The 16704-nt window shown below is 33.6% G+C and overlaps 2 protein-coding genes across 2 annotated transcripts; one reads left to right on the forward strand and one right to left on the reverse strand.

Moving 5' to 3' along the window:
* Nucleotides 1-769: 769 nt before the first annotated feature.
* LOC123229742 (mitogen-activated protein kinase homolog NTF3-like) lies at nt 770-4959 on the reverse strand. The gene is made up of 3 exons (XM_044655672.1): nt 4504-4959; nt 3466-3891; nt 770-1810 (listed from the first exon to the last, which is right to left on the reverse strand). Exons 2-3 carry the CDS (start codon nt 3886-3888, stop codon nt 1127-1129), a joined length of 1107 nt encoding a protein of 368 aa, XP_044511607.1. The 5' UTR covers nt 3889-3891; nt 4504-4959; the 3' UTR covers nt 770-1126.
* Nucleotides 4960-7107: 2148 nt separating this feature from the next.
* Nucleotides 7108-8371, forward strand: LOC123230180. The gene is made up of 3 exons (XM_044656335.1): nt 7108-7392; nt 7506-7687; nt 8080-8371. Exons 1-3 carry the CDS (start codon nt 7335-7337, stop codon nt 8218-8220), a joined length of 381 nt encoding a protein of 126 aa, XP_044512270.1. The 5' UTR covers nt 7108-7334; the 3' UTR covers nt 8221-8371.
* The last annotated feature ends 8333 nt before the right edge of the window (nt 8372-16704 follow it).

Here is a 16704-nt window from a genome sequence, read left to right on the forward strand (position 1 = left end):
ATATATATATATAATTTTATTGTAAAAAAAAAAAAAAAAAAGGGTATTATAAGACAAACCTATTTGAATTCTTATTCTTTACAAAAAAAAAAAAGGGTTTCATGGTTAAGCTCAAACAGCCCGCCCATTTGACTTGACAACAAAACCTGCGTGCATTCATCACGCCTTATGGACGAAACGGTGGCCAATTCCAACGCCTGGCAAAATTAAAAATGATGGCACAAAAGCTAAGCATTTCCTGAGCCACTTGAAAGGCAGAGTAGGACAGCCGCATGCACCAGTATTTCAGACCAAAAAACAATACCGGATCCCCAGACTTTCCGTCCGAAACCACCTTAATACTAACTGATATTAGATTTCTTCAATCTAAAAAAATATTCTATAAAAAAGAATATGAGATAGCACGCTGCTTTAACAAATAGGTGAGACGTATTTAGCATTACTTCATTTTACAGCACAATTCCATTCAGTGCAGTAATATGTTCTTTAACAAAAGTACAAAACCACCATCGTTTTCCATTAGCATTACCCATGGTAAAACGATGAGAAAAAAGAGCACAACGTGTAAAAGGCTCTCTCTGGAAGCAGCCAACCAGAATATTAAAATGCCATTGTCACCCTTTCGGCCTGTCTATAAAAGTCGGACCGCCCAAGAGAAATTAGACATCCACCTTAATCCAGAAGTCTCAGTTAGGAGGCAACATAAGTGGTTGGACGGTAACCGATTTTCTTTGGGCGGCTGTCAAGGGACCATAACAAAGCAAACAAGTTGAAAATGTGATTGACAATTTTTTATACACAAAATATGATATCATTATCTTCCCTACTACACATTTAATTACAAAAGATAAGTTTTAAGAAGCAAACAACAACACTCCTTCCTATATACAAGTTTAAAAGGCCACCAACAGTACAGGCTCAAACTGAAGCTCATAAACAAGCTGCAGAGATAAAAATTAGTCATATCATGCACTAACAACACTACTAATGCATGTTTCTTCATGTTTATTAAAAGAAAAAACATAGATATAAAACTGGTGAAATGACAAAAACCTTCCTCATTTAAAGCTAAGTACCTCCCTATCCCTCGATACTGAATGAAGAAAGAAAATATTTCGACCATGCCTCAACATTGGCCGTCAGGAATCTGAGGATGGTAAAGGAGCATTTCCTTCCACATCATCTCCCTTATCATGTCTTCCTCTAAATCCTCATCCAAGTCAAGATCAATAGGCACATCTGCTGGAGGGTCGCAGCTCGAATCATACAGGGCACACATGTAAGGGTGTTGGAGTGCTTCAGTAACACCAATCCTCTTTGAGGGGTCAAAAACAAGCATTCTTTGCAGGAGATCAATTGCTAAAGGATGGGCATTGGGATAAAGATTGGCAAAAGGGGTCCCAGGTGAATATGGAAGCGATTTAATGTACTCCCTTGCCTTTGCGTTATCAATAAACTCAAGATCCTCCTCCCTCTGGCACCCAAGAATTTTAATGATAAGTTTGAGTTGATCGAGACATTCTGTACCAGGGAAGATAGGTTTCCTGCCAAGAAGTTCTGCAAAGATGCATCCAACAGACCAGACATCAATAGATGTTCCATAGTTGTCACAGCTGAGGAGAAGCTCTGGGGCCCTGTACCAGCGTGTGACAACATACTCTGTCATGAACTGATTCTTGCCATTGCTAGTGCGTGCTAGTCCAAAATCACATATTTTTAGGTCACAGTTAGCATTGACAAGAAGGTTCCCAGGCTTCAAGTCACGATGGAGAATGTTTGCAGAGTGAAGATACTTCAGGCCTCTAAGCAACTACACCAGAAAATATGAATCAGTTCAAGCAAGAATAACTTAAGAAGGCATTTAAAACATGTTTGCTACAACATAATGTGCCAGTATATTTGAGAATATAAAATTCCAACAAAGGCATCATACAAAGTGTAAGCATGGTTGGTGACTGTTGCCACAACACTGTAATATATTGGCATCAATTATTTGATTGCAATGTGGAAACAGGGGAAAAAAAAGGAAAATTCATTTCAATCTCAATAAAGCAAAGCCTTAACCCACAACAACTTAAAAAGATTTGATCAGATGTAAAATACAAAACAATCCTTTTATAAGTTCAAATGGCTTAAAAAAGTTGCAAAGTGGCTCTCAGAGATATCCTCCCTTGTTTCTTATTAAAAAAAACTTATAGATATCCTCCTGGCCAATAATCAACCATTTGAAAGAATCAATAGCACAGTAACAAACTATAATCACAGGTAAAAACTGATCATATTAAATTCACAGTCACATGCTATATCCGATATTTAAATACTTTATTATCCTGCTGGGTAGATGTTATGTTTGTGTCCATAAATATAACAATACTATTTCATATGTGAGGTGTGAGCGAACAAATCTGGAAACAAATGATGTCCAACAGACTTTGACAGCACATTTTGGCATAAGAATAGGCCCATACAAAAAAAAAAAAATTTACCCAGAAAATTCTCTTTCAAAATCTGTAATGGATTTAATACTCCTCAACATGCCCCTCACTGTCAGTCAGTGCAGGTAGAGGGCTATAAGCCAACTTGGGAACTTATCACCTTTCTTTACTGACATGTTGAAAAGAATTAGTCTAAGGGTTGCAAAGAATCCCAAACCCATACCAGGGAAATTGAATTCTAAGTTGTCAATGATACCTCTAATTCAACAAAGAAAGGATGCCTGATTATTCATTTCTTCTTCTTCTTTTTTTTGGGTAAATACCTGTTTAGTCATTTCCCACTTTAACCCTGAGTATATAAGCCCAAGGTCATTTCAATAGATAGAATTCTAGTGAATTCCATCGACTTTTTGGTTCTTGTGTTCTGATAGGGTTTGTAAAATCTCTCTGCTCTATTCAATCTCAGCTGGATTCGGTGACGAATTTTGTAACTCTTTCAGTGCTTCTCTGTTTCAATTCATTTGGGTTGATTGGTGGTATAGATTGAAGAGGATCTCCTCTGACTTAGATACAGGATTTCGTTTGTAAAATCCAAACCAAGTTAATTGATTTGTGCCTGTTTTCTTGCTTTCTTGCATATTCTTGATATTAAATCTGTATAAATCAATCCTAAATATCTAACAATGCCTATAATAATTGACACCAATTCACAAGTTATCTAACAAAATTCAAGTGTCACTGACAACTAGTTATTATGTTGAAATGCAATGCCAATACATGAAAACACATCACATAATAAACAAGAAAAAGACCAATGAGTGGAATGTCACACCTTCACATTGCAGCAGTAATCTATACAAAAAATTACCAAAAATCAAGCAATTCCACACTTCCTCGGCCCTTTCAAAGAACCTTTCATCAACAAATTTTAATCATAGCACAAGCTATCCAACAATAGGACTTGCCTAACATTGCTCAAACAAGTTTGAAATTCTCAATTGAAAATTTATCAAAGATAATGTCATTTTACCTGGAAGAGGAAATATTGGCAATGATCATTTGTGAGTGCCTGATGAGACTTAATAAGTTGATGGAGATCAGTATCCATAAGCTCATAAACCAGATAGACATCCTTGAAGCTTCTCCTATGGCTGGGCAGCATTACATCTTTTAACATAATCACATTTTCATGTCGAAGATTTCGAAGAAGTTTCAGTTCCCGCAAAGTTCTCAGTGCATCAACATGGCTCTCAAATGCATTATGTATCTTTTTAATTGCCACTTTCTCATTTGTTTCTGTGTTCGCAGCAGAGCACACGATACCATATGCCCCTCGACCAATAGGTTTAATGGGACAATATTTTGTATCAATCTCAAACAAGGTTTGCCACATTGAAAAATAGTGCTTTCCTTGAGACCTAACTCCGTTTGGAGGTTCAACCGGGGTTGCCATATCCTACCGGTAATCATAGACCCAAAGGAGAAAAGAAAAAAATAAAGAATTACTACAGTGAATAAGCTAAATAAGTCAACAAAGAAAAAAAAAAATAAGGATCAAATTTGAAAAAACGTAAACGCGTTTATGCACAATTTAATTTATAAATTGATATGAATAATATGATATTTGGCAAAACAGAATGCAAATAAATTCAATAATTCGGTTGAACAAACAAAAATCCCAGAAAAAAAAAGTTATTGAATGGCGTAAGCTAAAAAATATATATACTGTGTTAAATTATGATACTTCATTACACTACCAAAACAGTGGAGCTCTAATAATTAAACTATAACGAGGTGTAGGTAAAAGCTTCAAGATTTTCCTAACTTACATACTAAATTCAAAGCTAGAAAAGTCAACCAAACAGAAGAAAAGAAGAGTTACAACCCAACAAAAAGAAATTAAAACAAGCCAAAAATAGATAAACAGTTTCCTGTCTCAGCCCATCAAAACGAATTTCTTAAGCACCGTAATAAAATTGAAAAAAAATACTGGATTAAAACTTTTAAATTCACATGTTTATTATACAGAAGAAACAGTACTAATTTCGCAAACAGTAAATCAAATTACCTTGTACCAGAAATAGAGTCTCTTTCTCCTTCAACCAAAAAAGCACTAACTTTACAGTACCGGTGACGTGATGAATTCGCCTGATAGAATCATCTAAGCTACGTCTGAATCCATCCGAAATTTCTTCTAATTTTCCTTAAATTCCTTCAACGATAACCATCATGATTCACGACAGTAGATTAAATCGCTTAAAAGTTACCTCGCCAGTGAGTTGGCGCCAAATTGGCGTCTACAGAGAGCTGAGGATTGGATCTATGGAAAGAAAATTGGTCAGTCACTTGATCTTATTTTCTCGTCAACGATGAGTTCGACTGAATTTCTCTGCGATCAGTATTCATCACCTGGTCAACATCGAACAAACACAGAGAACTGTGAATTTTTTATTTTATTTGATTTATGGATTGGCGTTTGGCTAAATGAGACGCGCGCCCCGGGAATCTCGCCAATACGACAGGTATAGATATTTTGTTTTTTTTTTCAGGGGTGTCCCATTTCTTCAACCCAATATCTGGATGTCAGAAACGATGTCGTTTTATTAAAAAAAAAAAAAGGAAATATCGGATATTCATACTTCAAAATTTCAGATCGAATAAACCGATTGAACCGGGTCAATCCGGTCGCGCTAAAGGCAATTCTGGTTTTGTTTTTCATTTTAGATAGGCAACATTTGACTCAAGCCTTAGTGGCTCATATACCATGGTGCATGAAATATTTTTGATGTTATGCAATAAATATATTGATGTTGCCGATATCACTGATTTAATAGACTAATCAAACTAAATAAGATATATTTATAAAAGGGTAAATAAAAATCTTTTTTTATTAATTTTTTTTCATTTAAAGTTGGAACGAGATGATGTCACAAATTTACGATCACTCTCATCATACAGTACGTATCTATTATAGAGACATTTGTGAGTCAAATGAGATCATATTTTATTTGATGTAATACATCTAATTCTCGAATTATGTCAACTAGGTAAGATAGCAAAGCACAGGGCACAATTAAGACCCCTTTGATCATGTTTTTGTGAACTTTCAATAGACTAATCTATGTGTTTTATGATTTATGTCATATTTATATATTTTTAAATTATTTTAAAAATTTTCTTAATTATTTTAATTAGTCATATTGAAACCAATTCCGACTTTTACTCACAACTCACAAACCTAGACGACACCAGTTGCCCAACCCCTTACCAAAATAAAAAAATATGATTTAAAACTTTTAATTAAAAGATATTTTATTTATATTCTAATATATTATTTCTACTATTTAATATGATTCTTTTATTATTTGGAGTATAAAGTAGTCCAATTTTTGGTAATATTTTATTTTATTTTTCTGGGTAACAATTTGGATGGACTTCAAAATTTGGGATATTATTAATTAAAGAAAAAATAAATAATAAAATTAAAAGTCGGAGATATTAATAATTTCTTTATTTGGGTCTTCAATTCAATACGTCAAATTCAAATAATATTTTTATGAATGCATACTATGTAACTGTGTCGAATGTTTGTAATCTTCAATAAGATCCGTGCTCTATGGTAATTTATTTGATTAAAAAATATGCTGATATTAAAATTTAACAAACAAAAATATCTTAAAATTAAAAATTTGTGCAGTGAGCATGGATCAAACACTCAACCTTCAGATTTTCAGTCTGAAGCTCCCCCAACCGAGTTATCCCCACTGATTAATAGTAAAAGGCCAAAAGACTTTTTCCCACCCGAGGTCTACTAAAATCGCAAATGTTACTTCCTAACTTTTAAAAATTTTAAATATTAATTTATGAGATAATTTTTATTAAAAATATTAGTTAGGGTTAAAGATAAAATTGTTATTTATTAGAAATTTTAAAAATTAAAATTTTATTATATTTTCCCTTCCAAATTTAAAAATTTCATAATTTTCATTCACTGAGAGTTTGAAAAATGACAATTTTTCTTGTAGAGTTTTCTCCTCTTCTCTCTGGTGATGATCCATCGTCTCTAGCCATTGGCTGTTCTCCCTCCAACCTTATTATCTCCCCTCTTGGTCTCTCTCCCTTTGCTCTCTGATGACTTTCCAAAGAAAAGTCGTTTAGATTTTCAGACAAAAATCGTTTGAATTTCTAGACGATTTTTCATTTGGAAAGTCATTGGAGAGCAAAGGGAGAGAGATCGGGAGGAGAGATAAGGTTGGAGGGAAGACAACCGACAATCAGAGACGGCTGATCATCATCAAAGAGAAGAGGAGAAAACTCTAAAGGAGAAATTATCACTTTTCAAATTTTGGGTGAGTGGAAATTACAAAATTTTTAAACTTGGAGAGGAAAACAAAACAAAATTTTAATTTTTTAATAAATAATAATTTTACCCCTAATACTAACCGATATTTTTAACAAAAATTGTTTTATCAATGGATATTTGAGTTTTTGAAAATTGGAAGATAAAACTTGGGGTTTTGACTATACCTGGGGTGGGAATAAGTCTTTTGGCCTTAATAAAATTCAACTTATAAATTATTGAATAATCTTGCGGTCTCCCATTTCAGTTCAGTGATTTAAATTGACATAGGTGATTGGATTGGCTCAAATTGATAAAACAATTGTCGTGGCAAGCCCAGGCCCCAGAGGCAGGCAGGATGAGGAAATTTGTTCCTTCCCATGTTTGTTTATTCCCAGCTCACTTCTCTGTACAAAATCCATGGACTGAAGCCCAGTTCGAAAAGGCGTTGATAAGTATATACCCAAGTAAAGCTAACAAAATCGGGGCTTCTTGTGTAACAAAATGTGTGATACTGTTATCGAAAGTCAGTAGTACTATCTACAGTTCCCTCGCTCTGGATGTCTATGTCTATGTCAATGTTCCTGGCTTCAAGATTCTTTCTTCTGTGCATGGCTGGTGAGCTCTTGTGATTTTCTTGTTAAAACGTGATATTTGAATTCACTTAAAGTTTGATAGAGCAGCTGTTCTCTCATAGTCTAATGATCATTCCAAAAATTTGTCGTTGCCAGTTTCGTTAAGTGTTCAAGCTATTTCAAAAAAGAACATGCCATTCCTAGGAGAAAGAGATCGTTGCAAAGTGCAACGATTACGAAAGGTAGAATTGGGAAGGAGAACGAGCTTGTTCCATGAAGAACAAGCAAGGTGGAAGCTTGGAATGGGCGTCCCATCACTTGAAAAACATGTTCATCAGGTAAGACTGAAAAGTTTTAGTCCGGATAAATTTTTGTGTATATATATATATAGAGTGACACTCTAGGTTTTATAATATACTATTGTATCCAGGTTTTAAACAAAAAAGGGTACATTATTGAACCAAGAAATCTTTGTGTCTTTTTATTGATTATGTTGTCATATATTTCACTTGACAATTATGTTATTCAATTTGGATCACTTCAAGAGCAGAATTTTAACAACATTTAGAACAATTTTATATCAAAGAGAAACCCACATGCTCTGAGCTATGATAACCTTTAAGCTCTTCTCTGTAAAGTATTTAGTCTACAGCTTTTCTGTAGTAACTTTATATTTTATTGTTTCTGTTATCACTTGTTAAACAAATGATGCGAATCCCCATTTTTCCAGCGCACATCCAAATTTTGCTGGAATCAACAAGCTATGGTTGAGAACATCTTCAGTTCGATCCATAAAGTTTTCAGGCACAATCAAAATTTTGTTTCTGGAGTTTCACAGGCAAAGCGAGGAAGCACAGGAGGCCCTACTTGAAGTAGTGGAGGCATCCATATATGGGCGATGTGGACTTGGAAAATGGGTTGTAGCAATAACTCATCTATCTTATTGTTGAAGATGGTGATGATGGATAATCATGATAATAAAAATTAGGCCAAACGACTATTTCCCACCCAAGGTTTGATATTTTCTCAAAAGTCCCCCCTTTAACTATGGAAACACCAAATACCCACCTATGACCGGTTAGATTTAACCAAACCCTAACGCTTGAAAATTTTATCTCTTTTTGCCCCCATAAACTTTAAAAACTAAAAATTTTCCCTCAGCCTAATTTTTAAAAAATGGCAGTTTCACCCTAGGGTTTGGTTTTGAAATCTCTGGGGACCGTTCCGGCTCCATTGCCGACGACCTCTCCCTCCCGAAGCAGCCTCTCCTTCCGGCTAATGCTTTCCTCCCATTTGGAGGCTCGATCTGCTTCGAAAACGCCTTGGGAGACTAAGAACTTCGTCGGACGTCTTCCCCGATGAAGTTCTTAGTCTCCCAAGGCGTTTCCGACGCCGATCGAGCCTCCAAATGGGAGGAAAGCATTCGCCGGAAGGAGAGACTGCTTCGGGAGGGAGAGGCCGTTGACAATGGAGCCGGAACGGTCGCCGGAGATTTCAAAACCAAACCCTAGGGTGAAACTGCCATTTTTTAAAACTTAGGGTGAGGGAAAATTTTAGTTTTTAAAGTTTAGGGGGGCAAAATTAGATTCTATTTTAGTTTATTTTTAATATTATAGCAAAAATGATGATTTTACCCCTATCACAGTTAGGGTTTGGTTAAATTTAACCGGCCATGGGTGGGTGTTTGGTGTTTCCATAGTTAAAGGGGGGACTTTTGAGAAAACATCAAACCTTGGGTGGGAAATAGTCGTTTGGCCTAAAAATTATATGATCAAGACATATGGGTGCATTGTCAAATCAATAATGGACTAGCATTGAGCCAAAATGGAGGATGACATCACTATTACGTTTATTCATTTTTATATTAAAGATGTCTTGTGAAAGATAGTTTAAATGGTAAAAGAGAAGGATTCCAAATATAAAAGTAAAACTTCAAATTTTTTTCGATAATATTTCAAAATTAATATCTTGACTTATTTACAATAATTATGAGACCGATGTTTCAAAGCTATTGGACTGAAATTTACAAGCACTTGCAATTGATTTGCAGTAGGCAAAACGTAATAGGAGTTGAAAATTTCATAACTTTTTTGAGATCTCCTTGATGCCAATTGTCTTAGAGATGAGGTATATATGCATACAGATTATACATAAGATGGGTTAGCTGGGTTTTGACAAGAACTTGATTCCATGTTATCCATGGAAAATATTTTGAGCTGAACAAAGTTGAATGGTCTAATCTTTTAGTTATACTATTAAACAAAGTGCTCTTGAGAAAGTAGATTCCAAGAGGGTAATGAAAAAACCTCAGAAATACTTTGCTTTTCTAAATAATTAGCCATTGTAAAGTTCTTCTTCACTTTGTCTATGGAAAACTAAATCGTCTTGGCTTTGACATGTAAAATTACTTTGAGAATTTGATGCTAATTCTATTGCCTTTTTCATCTTAGTCTTTCATTTTCCTTTTTCTTTTTCTGTATTGCATGTCTAAGAATGTCATCATTGAAGGCGATTAGTGCTTCATTTTGACCACTTGCCAATTGCCATAGACAACTGGAATCACACTAAGGCATTCCCATTGAAACTGAAAACTTGAGTAAAGCTCATCCTATAACTAGAAGTAGCATAAAGATTAGCATAAAGCATGTAGAGGGAATTTGAATTCTCGCAGTGGGGCGGCTGCAGCTTATTTTTCTTTACTCGAACCTGGAATTTGAAGGCATCAAGTGGCTTAGTTAAGAAATAATAAATTACTAGAGACAGGATCCAGAAAGAAACCAAAAGAGTCTGAAATTCTATGCAATATTTTCCACTCAGGTCTAATCGAATTTTGCCTTCTTAGCCCAAACAATATGTTAGGAACCCATCAAACTCCGCTTTACAATGAATTAGAATGGCTATTCTTTTAAACATAAAATAGTAATGAAAAAGAGAATGAATAATCAAGAATTTCCCTAATCACAATTTCCCTAGTCTAGCTTGCAAGATGACACAATCTGTGCCTTAGTTATTTAGCTTTTTGAGAGGCTAACTCTCTCTCTCTCTCAATTTGCTAAAGTTTGCACAACAAATCCTATTTTCTTCGTCCTTCTCTTCTTCCCCAATCTCTCTTATTTGCTTGCTCATTTTATAACTGGTCATATAATCTCATATCATAATTTCTAATCTCATTTTATAATGTTTATACATATTTCACATACTAACACAATATTAGCATTTAGCAAATGCTTTGAGTAGACAATAAAAGGTAAGCAGGAGAATAGTAAAATTCTCTACATTACTTGATCAACAAAAACCTCCATAATCAGACACAGCACATGAAAATCGGCATAAAGTCACTCTGGCAGCAGACGATGCAGTTCCCGAACCTCCAAACAGGAAACATTAGCCCTCCCTCGCTTTGTCTCTACAGTGTAATTTGTTCCTCGTATGGGTTTTTTTAATTTCTTTGTATTATGGTGATTAATCTGCAATAAAGTTTGATAGAAATAGAGAAGTGTCCATTGAAGCAAGTAATGGTGGTTCAGAAAAGGAATCAAAGCAAAAATAAGTAAGAAGATATAAAGGAATTCCCATGTCCAAATCATAAGATCACATTTGTGATTGTCAGCAGATTTATATCTGTTTATATCTTTTGTTTTTTCTCCATCAAAATGTTGCTTTCAGTAATGGGCGTGTCTCCAAAGATCAAAACATACTTTTGGAATAATGATACGCTCTTCCTACGGCCATTTAACTCGATTGCGTACCTATACACCTTTCTTCTTCTTTTTCTTTTCTTTCTTTTCGTTCTGGGAAAATGTAACCAGAGCTGCATTAGTAAAATGTGAAACAACATATTTTATAAAGGCTCACCATCTGTCGTTAAAAAACAGGCATAATTGAATTATGAAGGTTAGAAAATCTTGGGTCAAATATGAACTCATTGACCCACTCAATCCAAAGCAATAATATCCTTTCTATTGTGAATGTTGATGAGATATCTCATAGACATCTAATGTACACAATGTGGAGTTCATAGATTGTTAATGTTAATAAGATTCATCTTCACCAACTAATATGCGTATAACAACATTAAGAATAAATTAAATTATTTTATAGTGATATAAAATAAATTTACGGCCAAAAGACTTATTCCCACCTAAGGTTGTAAACTCAAACTCATACCTGTTAACTTTCGAAAATTTAAATATTTATTATTATATTAAATTTTACTATTATCGTTAGGAGTAAAATACCCATTTGTTAAATTTTACTGTTATCACTAGGGATAAAATTATCATTTAACAAAATTATTTAAAAAACTATAAATTCATTACATTTCCCCCTTTTAAATTTATAAAATTTGAAAAAATACTAATTCCCCCTTAGGGCTTGCATTTTCTCCCTTATCGCTTCTCCGGTGACTAGAGCTAGCCAACCTCCTCCCTCCTATCTCCTGGACAATGACAAATCGTTGACATGTATCCGTGCGACACACAAATTCTTTTGGTTAGTCAATGAATCATCAACTCACCTCTGATTGGCCAATGATTCGTCATTGTTCAGGAGAGAGAGGAGCGTTGACAATTAAGGTTGGCTGACTTCGGTCATTGGAGGAGCAACAAGAGAGAAAATGCAAACCCTAAGAGAAAAATATTCATTTTTCAAACTTTGGGTGAGAGAAAATTATTAATTTTTAAACTTAAGGGAAAAAATAAGATGAATTTATAGTTTTTTAAATATTTTTGTTAAATAACAATTTTACCCTTGACAATAACAACAAAATTTACCAGATATATGAATATTTAAATTTTTGAAAGTTAATGGATATGTGTTTACATTTACACTAAACCTTGGGTGGAAATAAATTTTGAGTATGGATTGGTTCTTAACGTGGATCGACCTATTCTTCAAGATTTTCTGTTCACACTTAACTTATAGTAATATTTTGACAAAGTATGTACAAAAATTATAATAAAAGTGTTTTGAAAATAACTCGATTTCGGGTAAAAGTTCACTTGATTTTATGATAGCCTTTCAACTAACTTAGGATGTTACTCATCTAACCTTACGTATCAAATATTTGATTTCTATGTATGTTTTTCTTTTAAATCGATTGTATTCTTCCATATGAAACAAAAGAAATTGATTGCATATGAAAAACATATTCCACGAACATAAATTTATCACAAAGCAGGTGGTATTGAAATTAATAAAATTAAGATGACAAATAATATATACAAATTTATGTATAAATAATAATATTGTTGCACATCTGGTGGATTTTTCACCACATGCGGTAATAGTTGAAAAATATAATGGGAAGACATTAAATGCCTTGAAAATTTGGCCTGGCAAAGTGCCACTTTTGTTGACTAAAGGGTGGTAAATTTTCCTATAAATACCCCCTCATCCTTTGTAATTGAATCATTCAAAAATCTTATTTTTACTGCTTTGCTTTCTTCTCATTTTCTTCTCAATTTTGTCTTTCTGTCTTACTGCCTTCCTTCAATCTTCTTTCATTTCTTAATCTTTCATATTTGCTAAATTAATTCTATAACACGTTATTAGCACGATTTGCTCAGGTATATTATAATTTTTTCCATTATGTCGTTATGTCGTTATGCTGTTTATATATTATAAATACGGATATCATAATGATGTCTTAGTTAACTTTTAATTTCTGTTATATTTCTGTTTAATTTTCCATTATAATGGTACCTTATTTGCAACCCAAAGTTTGTAAAATATTATAAATTTGGACCCGAAGTTCTGAATATTATTTGTAACCTGAAGTTACAAAAATTATGAACATGGACTTAAAGTCCTACACATGATTACGGTATATGATTTGTAATCTGAAGATTATAAAATCATGAGAAAATATATATAGACCTGAAGTCATATATTTCACTAAAATATTTATTATAACTACATCCCACTTGCAACATGAAGATTGCATAAGTGATGAAAATAATAAAATAAAAATCTAAAATATTATGTAAGTTTTACATAATATAATATTATGAATATGAATCATAAAACCAGAAGTTTTGTGAATATATGATAAATAAGAACCTGAAGTTCGCACATAATTTTTTTTCATTATATCACTAACTATTATTTCTTTCATCAACCTGCAGTTGGTGAAAATGACAAATTTTATAAAACTTCAATATGTTGCCCTTCGATTAGATAGAGAAAATTATTCTGAATGGGCTTTGGACACAATTCTCCATCTACAATCAATGAGCCTTGGAGAAACAATAAAAGAAGGAAATGATGCATCCCAGCAGGATAAATCTAAAACTACTATTTTCCTTCATCATCATATCCACGAAGGGCTATGAGCAGAATACGTGGATATTATGGATCCACTGAAATTATGGAGAAATCTGAAAGAAAGATTCAATCATCATAAATCAATTACATTACCAATGACCCAATATGAATAGACTCATTTACGCTTACAAGATTTTAAATCTGTAAATGAATATAACTCTGTCATGTTCAAAATTATCTCCCGAATGAGACTATGTGAAGAAAAAATAACTGAAAAAAATATGTTAGAAAAAACTTTTTCCACATTTCATCTCTCAAATATGCTCCTGCAGCAGCAATATAGGGAAAGAAATTTTAAAAAATATTCTGAACTGATATCTTGTTTATTGGTGGCTGAGCAAAACAATGAATTATCATTAAGGAACCATCAGACTCGCCCTACTGGGACTGCACCGTTCTTTGAAGTAAACGCAACTACTAGTAGTAGTTATCGTGAGCGTAAACGAGGTCCTGTACGAAATAAGTTTCGATACAGAGGTGGTCATAATAGAAAATCTTTCCACCTTCAAAGGACCAGAGATGAAGCAAAATAAGATAAAGGAAAATGATACAGAGTAAACCACAAAATCATGATAGTAAATGTTATAGATGTGGTTCAAAAGATCATTGGTCGCGTACCTGTCGTACGCCAAGACATCTGGTTGATTTATACCAAGCATCTATTAAAAATACAAACCAGAAGATCGAATCAAATTGTGTTGATAATCCAGACCCTGTAGATCTGGCAAACTTTGATCTTTCAGAATTTCTTCAAGACTAAGAAATTATGTATATTATAGTGTGTAATTAGTACTATATGTTTCTTCCTTTCAAATTTTGTAATAACTAATGTAAATTTTAACATGAAAGAAAATGAACTCCAAAATTGAAGCGTTAACTTCAAAAGCTGGTGATGGAAACATGTGTTTGGTCGATAGTGCAACCACCCACACTATATTAAAAGAAAATATATTCTTTTTAACTCTATCACCAATAGAGATTAAAATAAATACTATATCGGGATCAATCAATTTGATTGAAAGCTCCGAAAGAGCTATAATTATGTTAAACAATGAGACAAAATTAAGCATCAATGATGTATTATATTCAAGTAGATCTAGAAGAAATCTACTCAGTTTTAAAGATATAAGAAATAATGGTTATCACATTGAAACCATGAGTGAAAATGGTGTAGAATTCATTTATATAACTAGTAATGTCTCCGGAAGAAGGCTTATACTAGAAAAATTGCATGTTTTATCATCTAAATTGTATTATACAATCATAAAGACAATTGAAACCTACGCAGTATCGAACCAGAAGTTCGTTGATCCAAAACCATTTATGTTTTGGCATAATCATTTAGGCCACCTAGGATCTACAATGATGCGTAGGATTATTGAAAATTCATATGGACATATATTACAGAATCATAAAATTTTATTGTCCAGTGAATAATTCTGCACTGCCTGTTCTCAAGGCAAATTAGTAATAAGACCATCCCCCTCCAAAATTGGAGGTGAATCTCTATCATTCCTATAAAGGATTCAAAGGGATATATGTGGACTCATTCATCCACCAAGTGGGTCATTTCGTTATTTTATGGTCTTAATTGATGCATCTGCACGATGGTCTCATATTTGTTTATTGTCTACTCGAAATGTTGCATTTGCTAAACTGTTAGCACAAATTATCAAATTAAAAGCACATTTCGTAGATTATTCGATCAAGTCAATACGGCTAGATAATACTGGTGAATTTACATCCAAAATATTTGATGATTATTGCATGTCTATGGAGATTAAGGTTGAACATCCAGTCTCGCATGTCCACACACAAAATGGATTAGCTGAGTCTCTTATCAAACGACTTTAGGTAATTGCACGTACTTTATTACTAAAAAGTCGATTACCTACTTATATGTGGAGACATGCTATATTACATACTGCAGCGTTAATTCGCTTGCGACCTTCTTCTTATCATCAATATTCTCCCCTACAATTGGTCTTTGGTCACCAACCTAATATATCTCATTTGAGAATATTTGGTTATGCTGTATATGTTCCTATTGCGTCTCCTCAACGTATAAAAATGGGATCCCAACGTCGTTTGAGAATATATGTTGGATATAATTCACTATCCATTATCAGATACCTGGAACCATTAACAGGTGATCTTTTTACTGCACGATTTACAGATTGTCATTTTGATGAGACAACTTTCCCGTCTTTAGGGGAAAAGAAAATGCCTCCTGAAGTTAGGCATGAACTTGTTTGGTATGTACCTACCATATCTCATTTAGATCCTCGCACATCCCAAAGTGAAACTGAAATACAGAGGATAGTGCGTTTATAAATTATTGCCAACCAAATGCTTGATGCATTTGTAGATACAACAAAAGTGATAAAATCACATGTTCCAGCTGCTAATGCATCAGCAAGAATTAATGTGACTGTTGAACAGTCCATTCGTGCCATGACTGATCAATCTACCTCACACTAGAAGCGTGGTAGACCTGTTGGATCGAAGGACACTGTTCCTCAAAAAAGAAAGACAAATAATCAAACAAATATCAATCATGATGATCCTAAGATAATTGAAAAATCCACACTCTCTAATATTCCTCCAAAAGAGGTTATAGTCTCTGAAGAGACTCAAACCCCTGAAGTGGCACAAGTCCCTGAAGTGACACAAACCCCTAAAGTGGTACAAAATCCTGAAGAACAGAAAAATGAGAATATTGAAATATCTTTAAATTATGTTCATACACGAGAGATGTGGAATCGTGAAACAATTATAATTGATGATATATTCTCATTTACAGTAGTTACCGAAATTCTGAATGATGATGATTTTGAGCCATGTATTATAGTTGAGTGTAAACAAAGACATGATTGGCCTAAATGGGAAGAAGCAATTCAAATAAAATTAGCTTCTATAGCAAAACGTCAAGTGTTTGGGCTTGTAGTTCAAACACCTCAAGACGTACAACCCGTTGGATATAAATGGGTATTTGTGAGAAAAAGAAATGAGAAAAATGAAATTACTAAAT

Source organism: Mangifera indica, chromosome 11 (genome assembly GCF_011075055.1).
Source record: "Mangifera indica cultivar Alphonso chromosome 11, CATAS_Mindica_2.1, whole genome shotgun sequence".
NCBI classification, from domain to species: Eukaryota; Viridiplantae; Streptophyta; class Magnoliopsida; order Sapindales; family Anacardiaceae; genus Mangifera; species Mangifera indica.